This window comes from Tamandua tetradactyla, chromosome 21, assembly GCF_023851605.1.
Source record: "Tamandua tetradactyla isolate mTamTet1 chromosome 21, mTamTet1.pri, whole genome shotgun sequence".
NCBI lineage: Eukaryota > Metazoa > Chordata > Mammalia > Pilosa > Myrmecophagidae > Tamandua > Tamandua tetradactyla.
Genome location: NC_135347.1, coordinates 53,251,345 through 53,267,116, shown reverse-complemented (window position 1 = coordinate 53,267,116; position 15,772 = coordinate 53,251,345). Strand labels below are relative to the sequence as shown.

At 39.5% G+C, this 15,772-nt stretch overlaps 1 protein-coding gene across 5 annotated transcripts in view; it reads right to left on the bottom strand.

Moving 5' to 3' along the window:
- Positions 1-7,617: 7,617 nt before the first annotated feature.
- LHFPL2 (LHFPL tetraspan subfamily member 2) overlaps positions 7,618-15,772 on the bottom strand; it is a 184,270-nt gene continuing 176,115 nt past the window's right edge. For all 5 annotated transcript variants that reach the window (XM_077139347.1, XM_077139348.1, XM_077139346.1 and 2 more), the window contains one exon: positions 7,618-10,029. In XM_077139347.1, the coding sequence (XP_076995462.1) occupies positions 9,773-10,029 (257 nt within the window). In that variant the 3' untranslated portion in view covers positions 7,618-9,772. The remainder of the gene's footprint in view (positions 10,030-15,772) is intronic.

Genomic DNA, 15,772 nt, shown 5'->3' with positions numbered 1-15,772 from the left:
TCATTAGCCTCAAGGTATTTCCTAATTTCCCTTGTGAATCTTGGTTTGACCTCTTTTAGAGTGTGTTGCTTAACTACCATACAATTGTGAATCATCTGTTTCTCCCTGTTACTGATTTCCAGCTTCATTTCACTGGTTAGACAAGTTACATTGTATGGTTTCACTATTTTTATATATACTGAAACTAGTTTTGTTATCTACCATATGGCCTATCCTGGAGAATGATCCACGTGCACTAGAAAAGAATGTGTATTCTGCTGCTGCTGGAAGCAGTCTACGTAGGTCTGCCAGATCTGTGGTTTATGGTATTCCAGTTTTCTCTTTCCTTACTGTCCTTCCATCTAGACCTTCTGTCCATTCTCCTATGTAGGTAGAATCATCTGTTTCTTCCATTAAAACTTCCAGTATTTGCTTTATATATTTAGGGACTCTGCTGTTAGGAGTAGTTATAATTATTATATCTTCTTGTTGAGTTGACTTCTTTATCAGTGTATAGCGGCCTCCCTTGACTCTTACACAGTTTTTCACTTAAAGTCTGTTGTATCTGATATTATCATAGCTACCCTAACTCTCTTTTGGTTACTACTTGCAATGAATTTTTCCCCCATCTTTCACTTTCAACCTACTTATGTCCTTGAATTTAAAGTGAATTCTCGTGAACAAACGGCATATAGTTGGGTCATGTTTTTTTTATCCAGTATGCTAATCTCTGCCTGTTGACTGAAGAGTTTAACTATTTAAAGTAACTACTGATAATGCAGGATTTTATTCTGTCATTTTGCTATTTGGCCTTTGTATGACATAGCTTTTTTGAACCTCAGTTATTCCGTTAATGCCTATTTCATGTTTACTTGGATTTTTTTGTATTTTACCATTTTGAGTACATTTCCATTTATTTCTGTACGTATTTTTCATATATTTTCTTTGTGGTTAAACATGGAGCTTAAATTTAGCATCCCAAGTCTAAAAATCATGTTTGATTGATACCAACTTAATTTCAGTAGCACCCACATACACTGTTCCTGTACTCCTCCACCCCCAGCTTTTTGTAGCAGTTGTTATAAATTATATATTTATATACTGTATGTACAGAATCATAAATTTAATATTTTTATGCATCCACATTTTAGACACTATAGGAAGTGAAAAGTGGAGTTATATACCAGAAAATACAACAGTATTTATAGTTACTTATATGATTACCTTTACCAGAGGCCTTTATTTCTTTATGCCTTTGATACACTGACCAGTGTCCTTTCCTTTCAGTCTGAAGAGCTCTCTTTATTGTTTTGTGTAGGGCAGATGTAGTTGTGATGATGTCCTTCAGTTTTGATATTCTGGGAATGTCTTATTCTCTCCCTCATTCTTGAAAGACATTGTCTCTGGATATAAGATTCTTGCTTGGTTATTGTTTTCTTTCATACTTTAACTATCCCAGCCCACTGCCTACTTTCTCCCTGTTTTTTTTTTTTCTTTCTTTCTTTCTTATTATTATTTTAAAAATGATATTGAGAAATATCCACCCATACGCAGTCCAACCATATTATACCATCACTGGCTCACAGTATCGCGTAGTTGTGTATTCTTCACCATGATCATTGAGCATTTGCATCACTCTAAAAAAGATATAAAAAGGAAAAAAAAACTCCTTCATCCCATCCCTTAACCCTTCCTGTCACTGACCCACAAAATTTCAGTCTTCCCAGTTTTTACACTTTGTCTCTCCCTATTATTTATTTATTTTTTCATTCATCTGTCCATACCTTGGATAAAAGGATCAACAGACAAAAAGTTTTCACAATCACACAGTCACATTCTAAAAGCTATATAGTTATACAGTCTTCTTCAAGAATCAAGGCTACTGGAACACAGTTCAGCAGTTTCAGGTACTTCCCTCTAGCCACTCCAGTACACCATAAACTGTAAAGGGGTATCTATATAATGCCTAAGAATAACCTGCAATAACCTTGACTCTGAAATCTCTCAGCACTGAAACTTTGTCTTATTTTTCTCTTGCCTCTTATGGTCAAGAAGGCTTTCTCAATCCCATGATACCAGGTCCTGGCTCATCCCTGGGAGTCATGTCCCACATTGCAAGGGAGATTTACACCCCTGGGAATCATATCCCATGCAGGGGGAGGGCAGTGAGTTGACTTGCCAAGTTGGTGTAGAGAGAGAGCCCCCCATCTGAGCAACAAAAAATGTTCTCTGGGGTGACTCTTAGGCATAATTATCAGTATGCTTAGCTGCTTTTTTTCAGGAATAAGCATCATAGGAATGAGCCCCAAGATTGAGGGTTCAGCCTATTGAATTGATTGTCCCTACTGCTTGCAAGACTATCAGGAATTCCCCAGATAGGGAAGTTAAATACTTCCTCCTTTCTCCCCAGTCCCCCAAGGGGACTTTGCAAACTTTTTTTTTATTCTCTGCCCAAATTACTCTGGGATATGTCAGGGCATCACACTAACCTGGACGAAGCAACTAGATCGCACGTCCTATTCAAGATTCCATGTAATTATGGTCAAGTAAACTAACCATACAAGTTAAATTAGGTAATGAATGTGCTACTCAAAATGTAAATTTTAAACCAAATAAACATCTCTCCCTTTGATCTCACAGAGGTTGAAGTTTGTAAATATGGGCCATATCATCCTTTACCCAGTATTCTGATAGTCCTATCCAGGTCAGCTTCATTTATATCTCTAGAGAAAGTATGATCGTTTTTTCGGCTTTTTAACAGTTGCTGAATGGGGTAATGCTGACTTTCATAGCTTCAGTGCTCTAAGTCTCAGATGTCGCATATTTACTCAGAGTTTCATCTCCCTGATTTCTTATGAGAAATCTGGAGTTAATATTATTCTGACTCCCTTGTACCTAACATGTAACTTTTCTCTCGCAACGTTTAGAATGCTCTCCTTGTCCTTACCATTCGCAGTTTAACTGCAGTGTGTCAGGGTCTGGTTCTCTTTGAGTTTATCTTGCTTGGGACTCGGGGTTTCCTGAATGTGTCTGTTCATGGCTTTCATTAAATTTTGGAAGTTTTCTGCCATTATTTCTTTAGATATCCCCTTTGCCTCTTTCTCTTCTCCTGTGGGACTCCTGTAATGTGTATATTGGTACACTTAGTGGTGTCCCACAGGTATCTTAGGCTGTGTTCCTTTTTTAAAAAAAAAAAAAATTCCTTTTTTCTTTCTGCTCCTCATCTTGAATCATTTCAATTTTCTTCTTTTCGAGTTCATAGATTCTTTCTTCTATCAACTCCAATCTGCTGTTGAAACCCTCTAGGGAATCTTTCATTTCAGTTTTCAACTTCAACCAAATTTTCTATTTGGTTCCTTGTGAAAATTTTTTTCTTTAACATTTTTTTTTCTTTTTTGAGATTCCTATATTCATTCATTGCTTTACCAATATCCTTTAGTTATTTTTCTGTTTTCATTTATCTGCTTGAGCATTTGAGGTTTTGTTTGGTTTTGTTTTTTAAAACCTTTGTCCAGTATGTTCAAAGTCTGGTCTTCTTTGTTAATTGTTTCTAGATTTTTATCTTGTTCATTTGGATCATCATTTCCAGTTTCTTTGCCTTGCAATCTTTTGTACACTGTGAATTTTAATATTTTAAAGTTTTAACTCTGGAACTGAATTTTTAACCAGCTTGTCAGGACAGAGATTTCCATATAAACCAATGCAAAAAACCTGTGTTCAGATATATTTCACAGCCTTTGCAGAATGGCTATACGTTAGCTAGTGCTCTCCTACATAGTTTGGCCCTCCTAGCAATGAAATCAGCCCAAAGCAAATGTGACGTGCAGGGTTCTCTCCTTTTCTGAGCCTATCTCTTGTCCCAGGCTTGTGCTTGCTCATGGCCTTAGGAATTTACCTATTGTCATGGTTAGGGACAGGCGTCAACTTGGCCAAGTTGTGGTACCTGTTCATCTGATTGGGCAAGCACTGGCCTGCCTGTTGCAATGAGGACATTTCATAGGATTAGGTCATGATCACATCAGCTACATCCACAGCTGATTCCATTTGTAATCAGCCAAAGGGGAGTGTCTTCTGCAATTAGTGATGCTAAATGCAATCATGGGAAGCCTTTTAGGAGGACTCAGAGGAGACAGGTTCCATTCCTGCTTTTGCTGGTGAGCCTCTCCTATGGAGTTCATCCAGGCCATCCCAGTCATCGGCTTCACAGCCTGCCCTGTGGATTTTGGACTCTGCGTTCCTACGGTCACGTGAGACACTTTCATAAATTTTATATTTGCAAGTGTTCCCTGTTGATTCTGTTTCTCTAGAGAACCCTAACTAATACACCTATTTACTAGAATTCAAATGTTCCCTCTATTCTTATGAAATAGTTTCTTCCCCTTCAGGGTACTCTATTGTATAACTTAAAGAAGGAAATCCTTTGCCCAGATGTTTGGACTTGTTTTTTTCCCCTGCTTTAGTAGTTCATAGGCTGTTTCTACCTGCCCAAAATATCTGGGAGGGCAAGCCCAAGACTAGTTTCCATGTTCTTTCAGGCTGCACCTTATAAATTGGTACTGACATACAGTCAGTATATGCCAGTGGTTTCTCTGCTTCCACTGGAACCTGGCCAGGGACCCACAGTAGGAGCACAGGGTGGCTCCACACACCACACTGGGGAGGGATGGGTACAAGGCCAGCAAGGGTACCCTGAGGTTTTCCATTTTCAAAACCCAATTTTCTTGATTTGGCACTTGCCCAGTTACAGGACCCCTTTTACTGTTTCCTAGAGTTTTATTACAGATGTCCTATTTTTTGCTAGTTGTTCTGAGAACGGCACCCTGAAGCATCTTACACAGCCATCTTGGTAGACCGGGAACCTCCCATGTGGTTGTGGTTTTGGTTTTATTACCTCCTCTTACTTCTTTGTGAATTTATATCCTTATATCCTGAATTCCTAAGGTAAATTAGCAGCTCGCTGCTAATCTTGCAGAATGCTTCAGGGTGAGGAAGCTGTAACAGGAAGATAGTAGTAGAGACAGCAGTGGGATGGTGCCAGCCAATTCTCTAAGCTGCTGATGGGGACCACTGAAATTAAGACCATTACTGGTTCTTGCTGTTTTGAATAGACTAAAAGTTACTTTTGATGTTCTTATCCTTTAGTGTTTGAGAGTTGGAGAAGTATTGAATTAGTGGATTCCATTAGTGGATTAAGTTGTTTTATCTTGAGCAAAGAGTTTAAGCAGAGGTGGGAATAAGTTGAATACAAGGTGTTCCAAGAAGTTCAGTCGTGAAAAGTTGATCAAGTAAAAAAATCGCTAGGTAAAAACTAAGGATAAAATAGGAAGCACATGTGTGGGTTCCCCAGTCTCTGCTGAAATCCAGGCTCCTTTGTCTTTTACATTAATTTCTGAAAAAGATGTATAATTTTAAAAGTAACTAGAAATTTCAGTTTTGCTTGGTATCATGTGTTTGGAAAACCTTTCTTTAGTGATTTGGATACTTTTGACCTCTAATTTCACTTGCTAGAAATCTAACAGGTGTCAGTTGTGTTTAGAAGCCAAAGCATAAATGTACTGTCACAGGCCCTAGATTAGAGAAATAGCCACTTTTATTTATTCTGTCAGATAGTAAGTGTGGGATATGGCAAATTAAAATAAGAATTTACTAAAAGAGTAGTGTCATATTAGACTTCTATCTATTGTAGATGGGTAAGTGTTATGGCCAATATTACCTCCAGGAACTGTAGGTGTGAAGCCACTCACTAGGTTTTAATTTTGGTATTTTTGTAGGAAGAAGAAAATATGTCCTTCAGTTACCTTTTTTGTTTTAATCACTATAATAGATGATCATTTTTTCTTTTTTACTTTAGGTTTGTAAAGTCTTTTTACATACTTCATAGCTTTACTTTAAAATGCTATTAGTATAGTATAGTACTCAGAAGCTTTTTCCCGTGCTCATAATTATGTTGACTCTTCTCCAAGGAAGTATTTACCTTGAGATTAAAGCTATGCTAGGGTAGGGATATACATGTCACTACTAAATGGAATCATTTAAATATTTTTTTCTATGATCAAATTTATACATAAGTTGGCGAAATTACATTTGACTGTTAGGTTCATGATAAAATTATACAGAATCAGGCTGAGTTTGCAAAATCTGATTTAATTCAGATCTGGGGAGGAGTGGGGAGCAGATTGTGAACATACATATATGCACAGGAACCTAATCAATGCTAGACAATGTTTTAGTTTACAATAGGATAACCACATATTTGAAAGCTCAAATTGAGTCCATCAGCTGTAAATACAGTTTTATAATTGGCTCAAGTGGCTGTTGAATTTCAAATGGTGCAGAGTTCTTCTCAAGCACCTAATTACCCCCAGCCTTGGAAGGAGCTTCACCACAGTCTCAGAAGAACGGTTGTGCCTTTAACTCCTTTGGCCCTTGGGAACCATTGCCACCCAAATACAAACGCAAGCCAGGGATTTCCAAAGAGCCACATTATTGCACGCACAGGTCTGTTCTAAGCCAGACTTTTATGGCTAAAAAGGGTGTGAGATTAGTCCTAAAATAGTGGTCTAGCATTAACATGGTTTAAGAGCATGTCAAGAAATAGCTCCTTAGTGATTATGTACCAACTACTAGTTATCACACTAACAGAAAAGGCAACGTGGCAGCTTCACATTTCACATGAAAGACTAGCATTAACTGGGTCTGACTTGCTGGCTTGACATTCACATAAATCTAGTGATTAATTAGACCCAGGAAGAAATTATTTCATGCCAGTCTTTTCTTCACATAAGATTTGTGTAGCATTAAAATTATTATGCATTAATGACTAGGCCATGAAGGCAAAAATGTGTAACGCTCCTTTGCCAAAACAGGAACAGCTCTGTTCTGACTCCTATCCAGTTTCCAAAAAACAAAACATACACCTTTGTTATTGCACATCTTACACACAAACTTGTGCATGGATAATATATATTTTTTAAATATGCTACACATAAGAAAAAGACTATGGCACTTTACAGAATACATGTTTAACAAAGATCTTCACACCACAGATGTCTGAAAACTATACAAGAATCCTTACACAATTAATGTAACGTTGAATTAGCACACAGGTTTAAAGAATCCACAGAATCCAAAGCAAGTATTTCTGCCCCTTTGGAGATCATTGAGAAGCCTTTAAGCACAAATGCAGGCAAAATAAATAAGACTTCTGGTAGCAGTAATGGTCCAGTACATTAGATTTTTAGAATGAGGTGATTGTGATGGATAGAAAGTTATTAGAAAATTAGGTGTAAGTCAACAGTAAGTCTGATTGTTTTACACATTTCTTTGTAGCACATTCCTCATATTAAGTGGTTGTTAAATAGCTGTGCAAAAAGAGTTCTGGTCTATAGTATGATTTTAGATGTTTTGTTGCAAAGAGGTGTAGTGTCCCATTATTCCATTCCTCCCCACCAAAGCTTGGCTACTGGAGTGAAAGTTTAAAAGGCCCCACATTACCTTTTTATCTTCTGTCAGAGAAACCCATCTCCTCTGCTTACTAAGTCAGTATTTAAGTACTTTTCAGTGGTTTGGGTTTTTGTGTGTGTGCGATTTTTGGTATTCTATAGTAAACTAATGAGATAAACATTGTCAAGTGAGGTCACATTTTCACTAGTGACTATTAACAGATTAATCTCTGGTTACCACTGCCATAGCCAAAGAACAGTTAGGCAGTAAAGATGATGGACATGTTCAGAGGGTTTTCTAGGTTTGTCAGTTAGAACATTATAATGCTGTATGAGGAGTGGGTGACTGACCAGTGGTTCCCATAGCCTATTTCCATGTGCTATTAAAGACATAGTTAATGTTTCCTAAGCCTTTACTGTAGACTACTATGAGGGTACCTATTTAATCCCTTCTCTTTAAAAAACAGTCATAGGGTTTACAGTTTGCTTACACCAAACTTCGCTCCAAGAATGTAAATTCCTTAAGATCTGGTTCCACCCACATCCCACCCCCAGCTCTTACTTAGCTCTCGTGTGTGTGATATGATGCTATAGGCCTGAAGTGAGAATGGAATTATACTTAGTTGTTCCATTCCATATACATATAGCAGTTATTGGTTCTTCATGGTTCTAGACTTAGCCCACGTTAAGATTACTCACTTGGGGCAAAGTTGTAAAATCTGAGTCAGGTTCTATATCCGGTAGCACTTAGCACAGAATATTTTCCATATAACCTTGAAGGTGCTTAGTAATTTGCTAAACTTTGAAAAGAAAGCCCTCAAGTGAGCAAGTTCATAAGCCCATCGAGACCTATATTTTTATCCTTCCAGAAATATGGCAGGTCCACTCCATTTGCTTAACTCGCTGAGGAATGTTTCTAAATCATTCTGCAATTCTTAAGTTCACAGTAGTGCCAGACTAGGTTGCTTCTGCCTACTTTAATCATTCTGCAGTAAATTTGAGGTGGCTAATACCATCTTTCTCCCTGAATCAATTATATTGGTAACTCATGGAAACTAGATTAAAAGCTCCTGAATCCTTTTACATAGTGGTGGTGTTCAATTCTTTCTGTAAACAGAAACAGGTTGATGCTCTGAGTTTTTGTCTAGCTCCTAATTTAGCATTAATGCTCTACTCCATGTTTTCTTGGGAAGGCAGACTATTTTCAACATTTCAATTGCTGCTACTTAATGTTATTTCTGTCTCCTTTCAGAATCGACACCAGTAACTAGAAAAACTTCCCTGCCTAGCTCTCTTTTTCTGTAAAGAATGCCATTCTGCTGTTGCTGGGGTTAGAAATGTGATTAACTGCAGGATAGTTACTAAACAGTGGGAAAAGTAAATGTGGTTAACTGCAGCATAGTTATTAAACAATCAGAAAAGGTCTCCCCACAAGTGCTGAAATTTTGGCAAATCTTCCCAGTGAACATATGAATGAGCTGTAGCTAGCTTGGAGACCTGTCTCTGGAATGAAAAAAGAGTGAGCATTCCTTTTGACATCAAAGCTCAATTTTGGGAGAAACACATGTGACCTGTAGTGGATGAGGAGACAGAACCATTTGCTGGCACAAGCCTGGTTGCTGGGAAGAGGAATTAATTTGTCTTCATTTCATTAGTAGGATTTTTTTTACTTAATCCTCCATATGACTGCACAGGATCTTAACTCAAATTTCTGAATTCTTAGAGTGACAATTCAGTTGATCCACCTAACCTGGAATTCAGCCTAGAATCCATTCCACAACAGGATTCACACTGTACCTGCTGACCCTTTTGGTCAGCTAAATAAGGAACAGTGTCTTGCTATACTATTTAGCACATATCTTACCCCCAGTAAAGTTTGTCGTCTTCATGTTAGTCTTCAATTGAGACAAGTTGAAAGAATTAGAGGAAAACCAACCTCAAACCTCTGTCTGAGGCAGGGATGCCCACAGGCAGGCAATCTTGTGGCAGAAACATGTCTCAAAACAGCTTGCAAATCTGTCTAACAGTCTCTTCTGTTATGGGAGAAACTACTGCCTTAAGGATTTAGATCTTCATCCTTCAGGAGCCCTGGGGAAGATGGCGTCTGACAAAGTTGTCAAGTACGGGTCAGGTCTATATACTATTTTCATCTCCGGTCCCTTAAACTATGCACTGAAGCCCTCCTGTTCAGTAACTGCTTAGCTGGATGTTGCCTCTCACGGGTTCTGGTAAAGGAATGTAGCTTTGGTAGATGAAGGCTAGCTCCGCTTGACTTGAACAACGAAATGAGAGATGGATTGTTTCACAGGATTACACAAGGAAGAAAACGGCATAAATTTTTTTCTTCCAAACTAAAGGAGGCAGATAAGGTTTTTTCCCTCTTCAATTTCTTCCTGTACTTTGTCACTGGAGGTTGCAATTTCTGCTTGTGCGGAGAAGACGGCGCAGATGAAAGTGAGCACTGTGCCCCCGATGGCAGTATAAAAGGCCCAGCCCAAGGAGCAGTCTCCAGGCTTGTAGGCAGATGCGTAGTGTCCACAGTAGTCAACAGCCTTCTGGCACCCCCAGCCAGCAGGGTAGAGTATCAAACCGAGGATAAGGAACAGACCTGCAGGACAGAAAATAAAACAACCAAAAGTCAGGCAAAAACTCCTGTGGCTCTTTAAAAAGTGAGTAACTTCAATCTGTTGTAATTGTTCCTGGATTTGCCCTTTAGGCCAGGGCATTATGTTCTGCAACAGAAAAATATTACAGACTTGAATTTACGTAATCTGACCTGATCTAGAAATATCATCACTTTATTAGAAATATCTTCAACCACTTTTAAACATGTTGGAATATGAACCTGCTGTTCTATAGAGAGCAAATTAACTTGTCGTTTCTCTTCATTGTAGTGAGAATCTCCCCTTTGGTCTAAGGCCAGACTTGGCAAACTAAGACCTCAAGCCAAATCTGTTTTTGTAAATTTTTTTGTAAAGTTTTATTGGAATGCAGCTTTGCCCATTCATTTATGGACCCCTATGGCAGCTGCTGTGCTAGTACAGTGTAGTTGAATACATGCTTCATATCTTAGGGTTTGCAAAATCTAAAATATGTACTATCTGGCCTTTTGTAGAAAAAAAGTTTGTCACCCCTTGGTCTAAGAGAATTCATACAGAACCATCGATACAGACCTGGTTAAATGCAAGAGATCAGGGAATGAAGAAGCCCAGCCTTAACCTGATTGTTATTTAAGGCACTAAGTCCATGAAGGTATTCACCAGCAACCCACTGCATGCCTGGATGAGAGATTTCTGTATATACAAGTATAATAACAAACCACAAAACTATACGGATTTTTTTTTTAATCTAGAGGCTTTAAATGAACTCAGCTTTGAGTAGATAGTAATAAGCTGTTTCCATTCTGCCAACCCCACCATTCTGTCATACTAAACAACATCCATTTTTCTATTTCTCACAGTTTTACTGCTTAGTGTGTAACTGGAATGCAGTACTTGAGAATTTTCCTGCCAGCACTGATAGGTTAGGAGCTACTATCAGGGCCAGAACTAGGGTGAGGCAAGCGAGGCACCCAAGGTGCAAAATGTAGGGAGGGTCTCTTGGGTGCCAACCCAGCTCTTGCCTGAGCCAGACAGTGCCTTGCTTGCCATGCCTAATCCTGGCACTGGCTACCACTTGCACAGCAGAAGCTCCTTATAAGTAAGTCTGAATCCTGAAATGACAAAGGTAACCTAATGTCCCCAGGTCTTACCCAACAAAGCCTTCATGGTAGAAAGTCTTCCTTAAAGGTCCTTCACCTGCTAAATTCTGCAAGAGGAGAATGGCTTAATTATGCGTGGCAGAGAAAACTTTTTTCTGAAAATGACACCTGTAAAATCACTTTCTAAATTATAGCCAAAAGTCCTTTTTTTTAAATATCTTGGAACAGCAATTCTGTCATGAATTACTCTTGGCTCCAAGTTCTATCTCTCTTCCTATCTAGACTGAAATTCTCTGGGTTCACCATGTAAAAGTTTTCAGGTCATTTTATAACAACTTTCCCTCAACGAGAACATTAACTGAATTTGTGGGAGTATGAGGTTTGAAGGAAGATTGGGGACAATGTTTCAAGCCATCTGTCTTCACAGTTGAGTCACTTCTGCTCACAACTTTCACAACTATCATAACAGTATCTCCCAGCACAGCTCGGCAGTTCACTAGTTATGGAGTCTAATTCTCCCCCACCCCAAATTAATCCATTGTTCAAATAAGACAAAATAAGTGTCAATGGCTGAGAGATTCCAAACAGAGTCGAGAGGTTATCCTGAAAGTTATTCTTATGCATTAAATAGATATCACCTTGTTAGTCAAGATGTAGTAGAGTGGCTGGAGGGAACTGCCTGAAAATGTAGAGCTGTGTTCCAGTAGCCATGTTTCTTGAAGATGATTGTATAATGATATAGCTTTCACAATGTGACTGTGTGATTGTAAAAACCTTGTGTCTGATGCTCTTTTTATCTACCTTATCAACAGACAAGTAAAACATGGAATAAAGATGAATAATAGGGGGAACAAATGTTAAATTTAGAGTGAAATGCTGGTGATCGGTGAGGGGGAGGGGTGGGGGGTATGGTATGTATGAATTTTTTTTGTTTTCTTTTTCTGAATAGATGCAAATATTCCAAGAAATGATCATGATGATGAATATGCAACTATGTGATGATATTGTGAATTACTGACTATATGTAGAACGGAATGATAAAAAATTATGAATGTTTGCATTTGGTGTTTTTTGGTCTTTAAAAAAATTTTTTTAATTAATTAAAAAAAAGAAATGAGTGGGAGGGTGGGCCACTGGGGCTCAGTAGCAGAGTTCTTGCCTGCCATGCCAGAGATTCGGGTTCAAGTCCCTGTACCTGCACCCAAAAAAGAAATGTCAGGGAAAAGGGAGAGTTCCTCCAAGGACAGAAATGGGGAATGTCTGGTACTCTGGGGTATGAAAGGTCTTGAACCTGTGATCTTGGTTTAGGGGTCTCGGGAGCAAAGTCAAAGGCTAGAAATCATGTGGCAGAAAAGCCCTTACAGTCTAGCATCAGGTTAGAGCACAGCAAACGATGGATCACTGCAAAGATTCACTAAATTAAGAGGTGGTTCAGCTAAAGTTAAGAACTCTGGTTATGGAGTAAGACAGAGGTTTGAATCCTGGCCCTGGCACCTATGAGCTGGATGATTTTAGAAAATTTTCTTAACCTGTCTGATTCCTCACCCAGAAAATGGGACTAATCCTTAACTCATATTTCTACGCCATAACAGCAACACAAAAACTGGAACATTTATTAGCAGCTTAACATAGTATATAAATAAAAATGCTTAAAGTTATGAATAAGCAAATCAGATTCTTTTTGAGGGTATATTTTGAAAGGTATACTAATGTGTGGAGAAGGGAGGACAGCAGTATCCCTGAAGGAAGAAAGTACTCTCCATCTAACAAGTTTACTCAGCTGGGGAATTCTAAAAGCATTTGGCCAATTCTTTTTAATGAGCTTAAGACCTACGATAAACCTAAATTAAATCCTGTCTGCAACCCTACCATGTCCCCTAAGTAATCTCAGCTACCTTGGATACAGAGGAGTGGATGTGAGGGACTAGCCAGTGTTTGGGTTTTTGAGGATTCTTGGCAGTTTCTCTCCTTAAGTTACCACACAGGTACTCAATGCATACCACCGCCATGGCCCTCTCCTGCATGTAGCCTCTAAGCATAGGACCCAGGCAAGGAAGCATTAGCTGTTCTCCCTTTAAAAAAACCAAATTGTTCTGTTTGTACTGTGGCTCCAATTAAATATTAATTGCACACTCCATTTGTATCATGTGGCTTCAACAAACCCAGTCACACTAAAATGAATGCCTTTTAATATGGTAGGGCCAGAAGCCCAAGAGCATGGCGTTCATTACCACATACCAGCTTTACCATCCTGCGCCAGGCACTGGCTGGCTGGAGGACACAAAATATCTTAATTTGGCTGTCTCAGGTCATTTTTGGAAGTAGGCAGTTTTTAAATCATTAAATAATATAATCCTTATTTCGATAGCATGAGGCCTCTTCATAGCATATTGAGCACAGTCAGAAACATTCACCTCCGGTAGTTCTCCGTAGCTCTATCATGTGTTCCCATTTCTAATGGCTCAGATGGGATTCCTGATGCCACCTGAAAATCTTGTGGTTGCTACTAACTCAATCCATTTGTGAACAAAGATAGCAGGGAGACTCTGCCTATTACGTAAGGGTGCCTGCCCTGCTTCTGAGTTTGCTGAAAGCCTCAGTTTGAATATTTATAAACCCTCAGGAAACTTCACAGAGGAGGTTAGTAAAAAGTGAGCTGTGATATGTGGCAAGTCCCAGTGGATGCCATGTGTGCTGAAACCACATGCTCTCAACCTAGGCAGCCAGTCCACACAAACACAAGGACCTTATCCAGATTCTCATGGGGCAGTGAAAGGAAGTTACCACTGTCTGCCCTCCCTGCTGGTGGAACAGCCAACGGCCAGACTGGCCCTTTCCTCCTCATACTCATCAGAGTAGTCATTACCATGGTTGATGCCATGAAAACATAAGACTGGTGTCTGCAGAGAGATACAAAACAATGGGACTCTACAGAGCTTCAGATAAGCCAAAATTAAAAAAAGAAAGGTTATTCACGTATCTCATTTTCTCTAGGACTTTAGAAAAAGCTGCTTCTAGCAAAAGACTCCAGGCGGTTGAGTGATTCAGCTGGCCCTCTCAGTGACCTCCACACTTAGTCCTCACTTCAGGAGTCCCTGAGCAGGGAAGCAGGGTCACGAATCAGAGCCCAGCACTGCCCGAGTTCTCCCTGGTTCTGGGGCCAGGCGTGGCGTCTGAGGCAGACCTGGGCAGCAGTTCCTGGACCCTGCGAGCATCCACTAACCTGCCACAAACATCATCTCAGCAGATTATTTTTGCTTCCTAGTAAAATTATGGAGAAAAAGCCCACAAATGTTTCCCATCTCTCAGAGTAAAATACAAATTTCTCGTTCTGACCCTGAAGGCCCCGTGTGCTCTGGCTCCCTATTTAATCTCTGCACTGGCCCGGGCCTTTGCACCTGCCCTTCCTCCCACCTGCCACTCTTTTTCTAGATAGCTGTCAGGTCACGGCCAGTCAAATGCCACATTCTCAGCGTGGGTTTCCGCATCACTCGATTTAAAATTTCAACCCCTCTCCCCTCCCTCCTATCCCACCTTCCTTGCTTTATTATTTCTCTTTCACACATATCACATATTAGTCTGAGTCATATGAAACTGTCAACATTTGATGATTTTTTTTACCTACAAAAACAGCCATTTCATATGATTCAACCTAGTACTGCTTTTATTTTGATTATTTGTCTCTCTCCTCGACTTTAAAGTTCCATGAACGCAGGAATTTTTGTCTATTTTGGTTTACTGCTGTAAAGCCAGTGTCCACAACAGTGCCCAGCACATAGCAGACCCTTGACAAAACTTTAATCAAAGTTAGTGCAACTTGTTTTGTAACAAAATATTTCTAAATGATAGTGTCTCTGGTGAAAAACAGTAAAATAACTCTTCAGCAAATACCAATAAAAAAAATGAAATGTGTCTGCAAGAAAGAAAATGGAACTCTTTGGCTGGTTGGCTCATCCAGCCACACTGTCCTTTTCTAGGTCTGTGAGTCTCAGGGTTGAAGAAGCAAACTTGTGCCCAAACTTCCAGATGGGCTAGATAATAATAGCTCTTGAAACAGAATTTAAATCCATGACCTCATAAACGAGCATGCGAGAGAGCAGGGAAAAGAGTACAGTAAGACACAACCAAGTTTGTTGCAAGCTTGGCATGGTTTTCCTAGATCTCAATTTGGAGGGACCAAATGGAAGGTGAGATGGTTCTGGGTTGAGTTTCACAGAGGAGCCAGAAAATAGTCTGATTTCCTTCTGCAGCGATTTAAAAAGCAATTCCTGAAGTTAGGCCAGCTTTTACAGTTCTCTGGGGTCTTTCCAACACCTTGCTTTACTGCTCCATTGGATTATTGTTTGGGATGTGCACGTGTGTTTTGTGGACGGTGACAGAGAAATTAAGAAGCTGCGTCAGTAGGCATTTCCTTTTTTCCAGTCCTATCTTTTTGCATTATAATAGCCTCCCATCTCATTATGCCAAGAGGATTAGATGATGCCAGCAACTGCTGACTTTGGGTCATCCTTGGGGGATGACTTAACCTTATCCAGGAAAGAAAAATATAGATAAGTGAAAAGAAACTAATAGCCAGTCACTGGGAATAGCCTACTGCTACCACCACAAGCTGGAGACTGAACTCTGAAACCACCTGCTGGCCCTCTCAGAA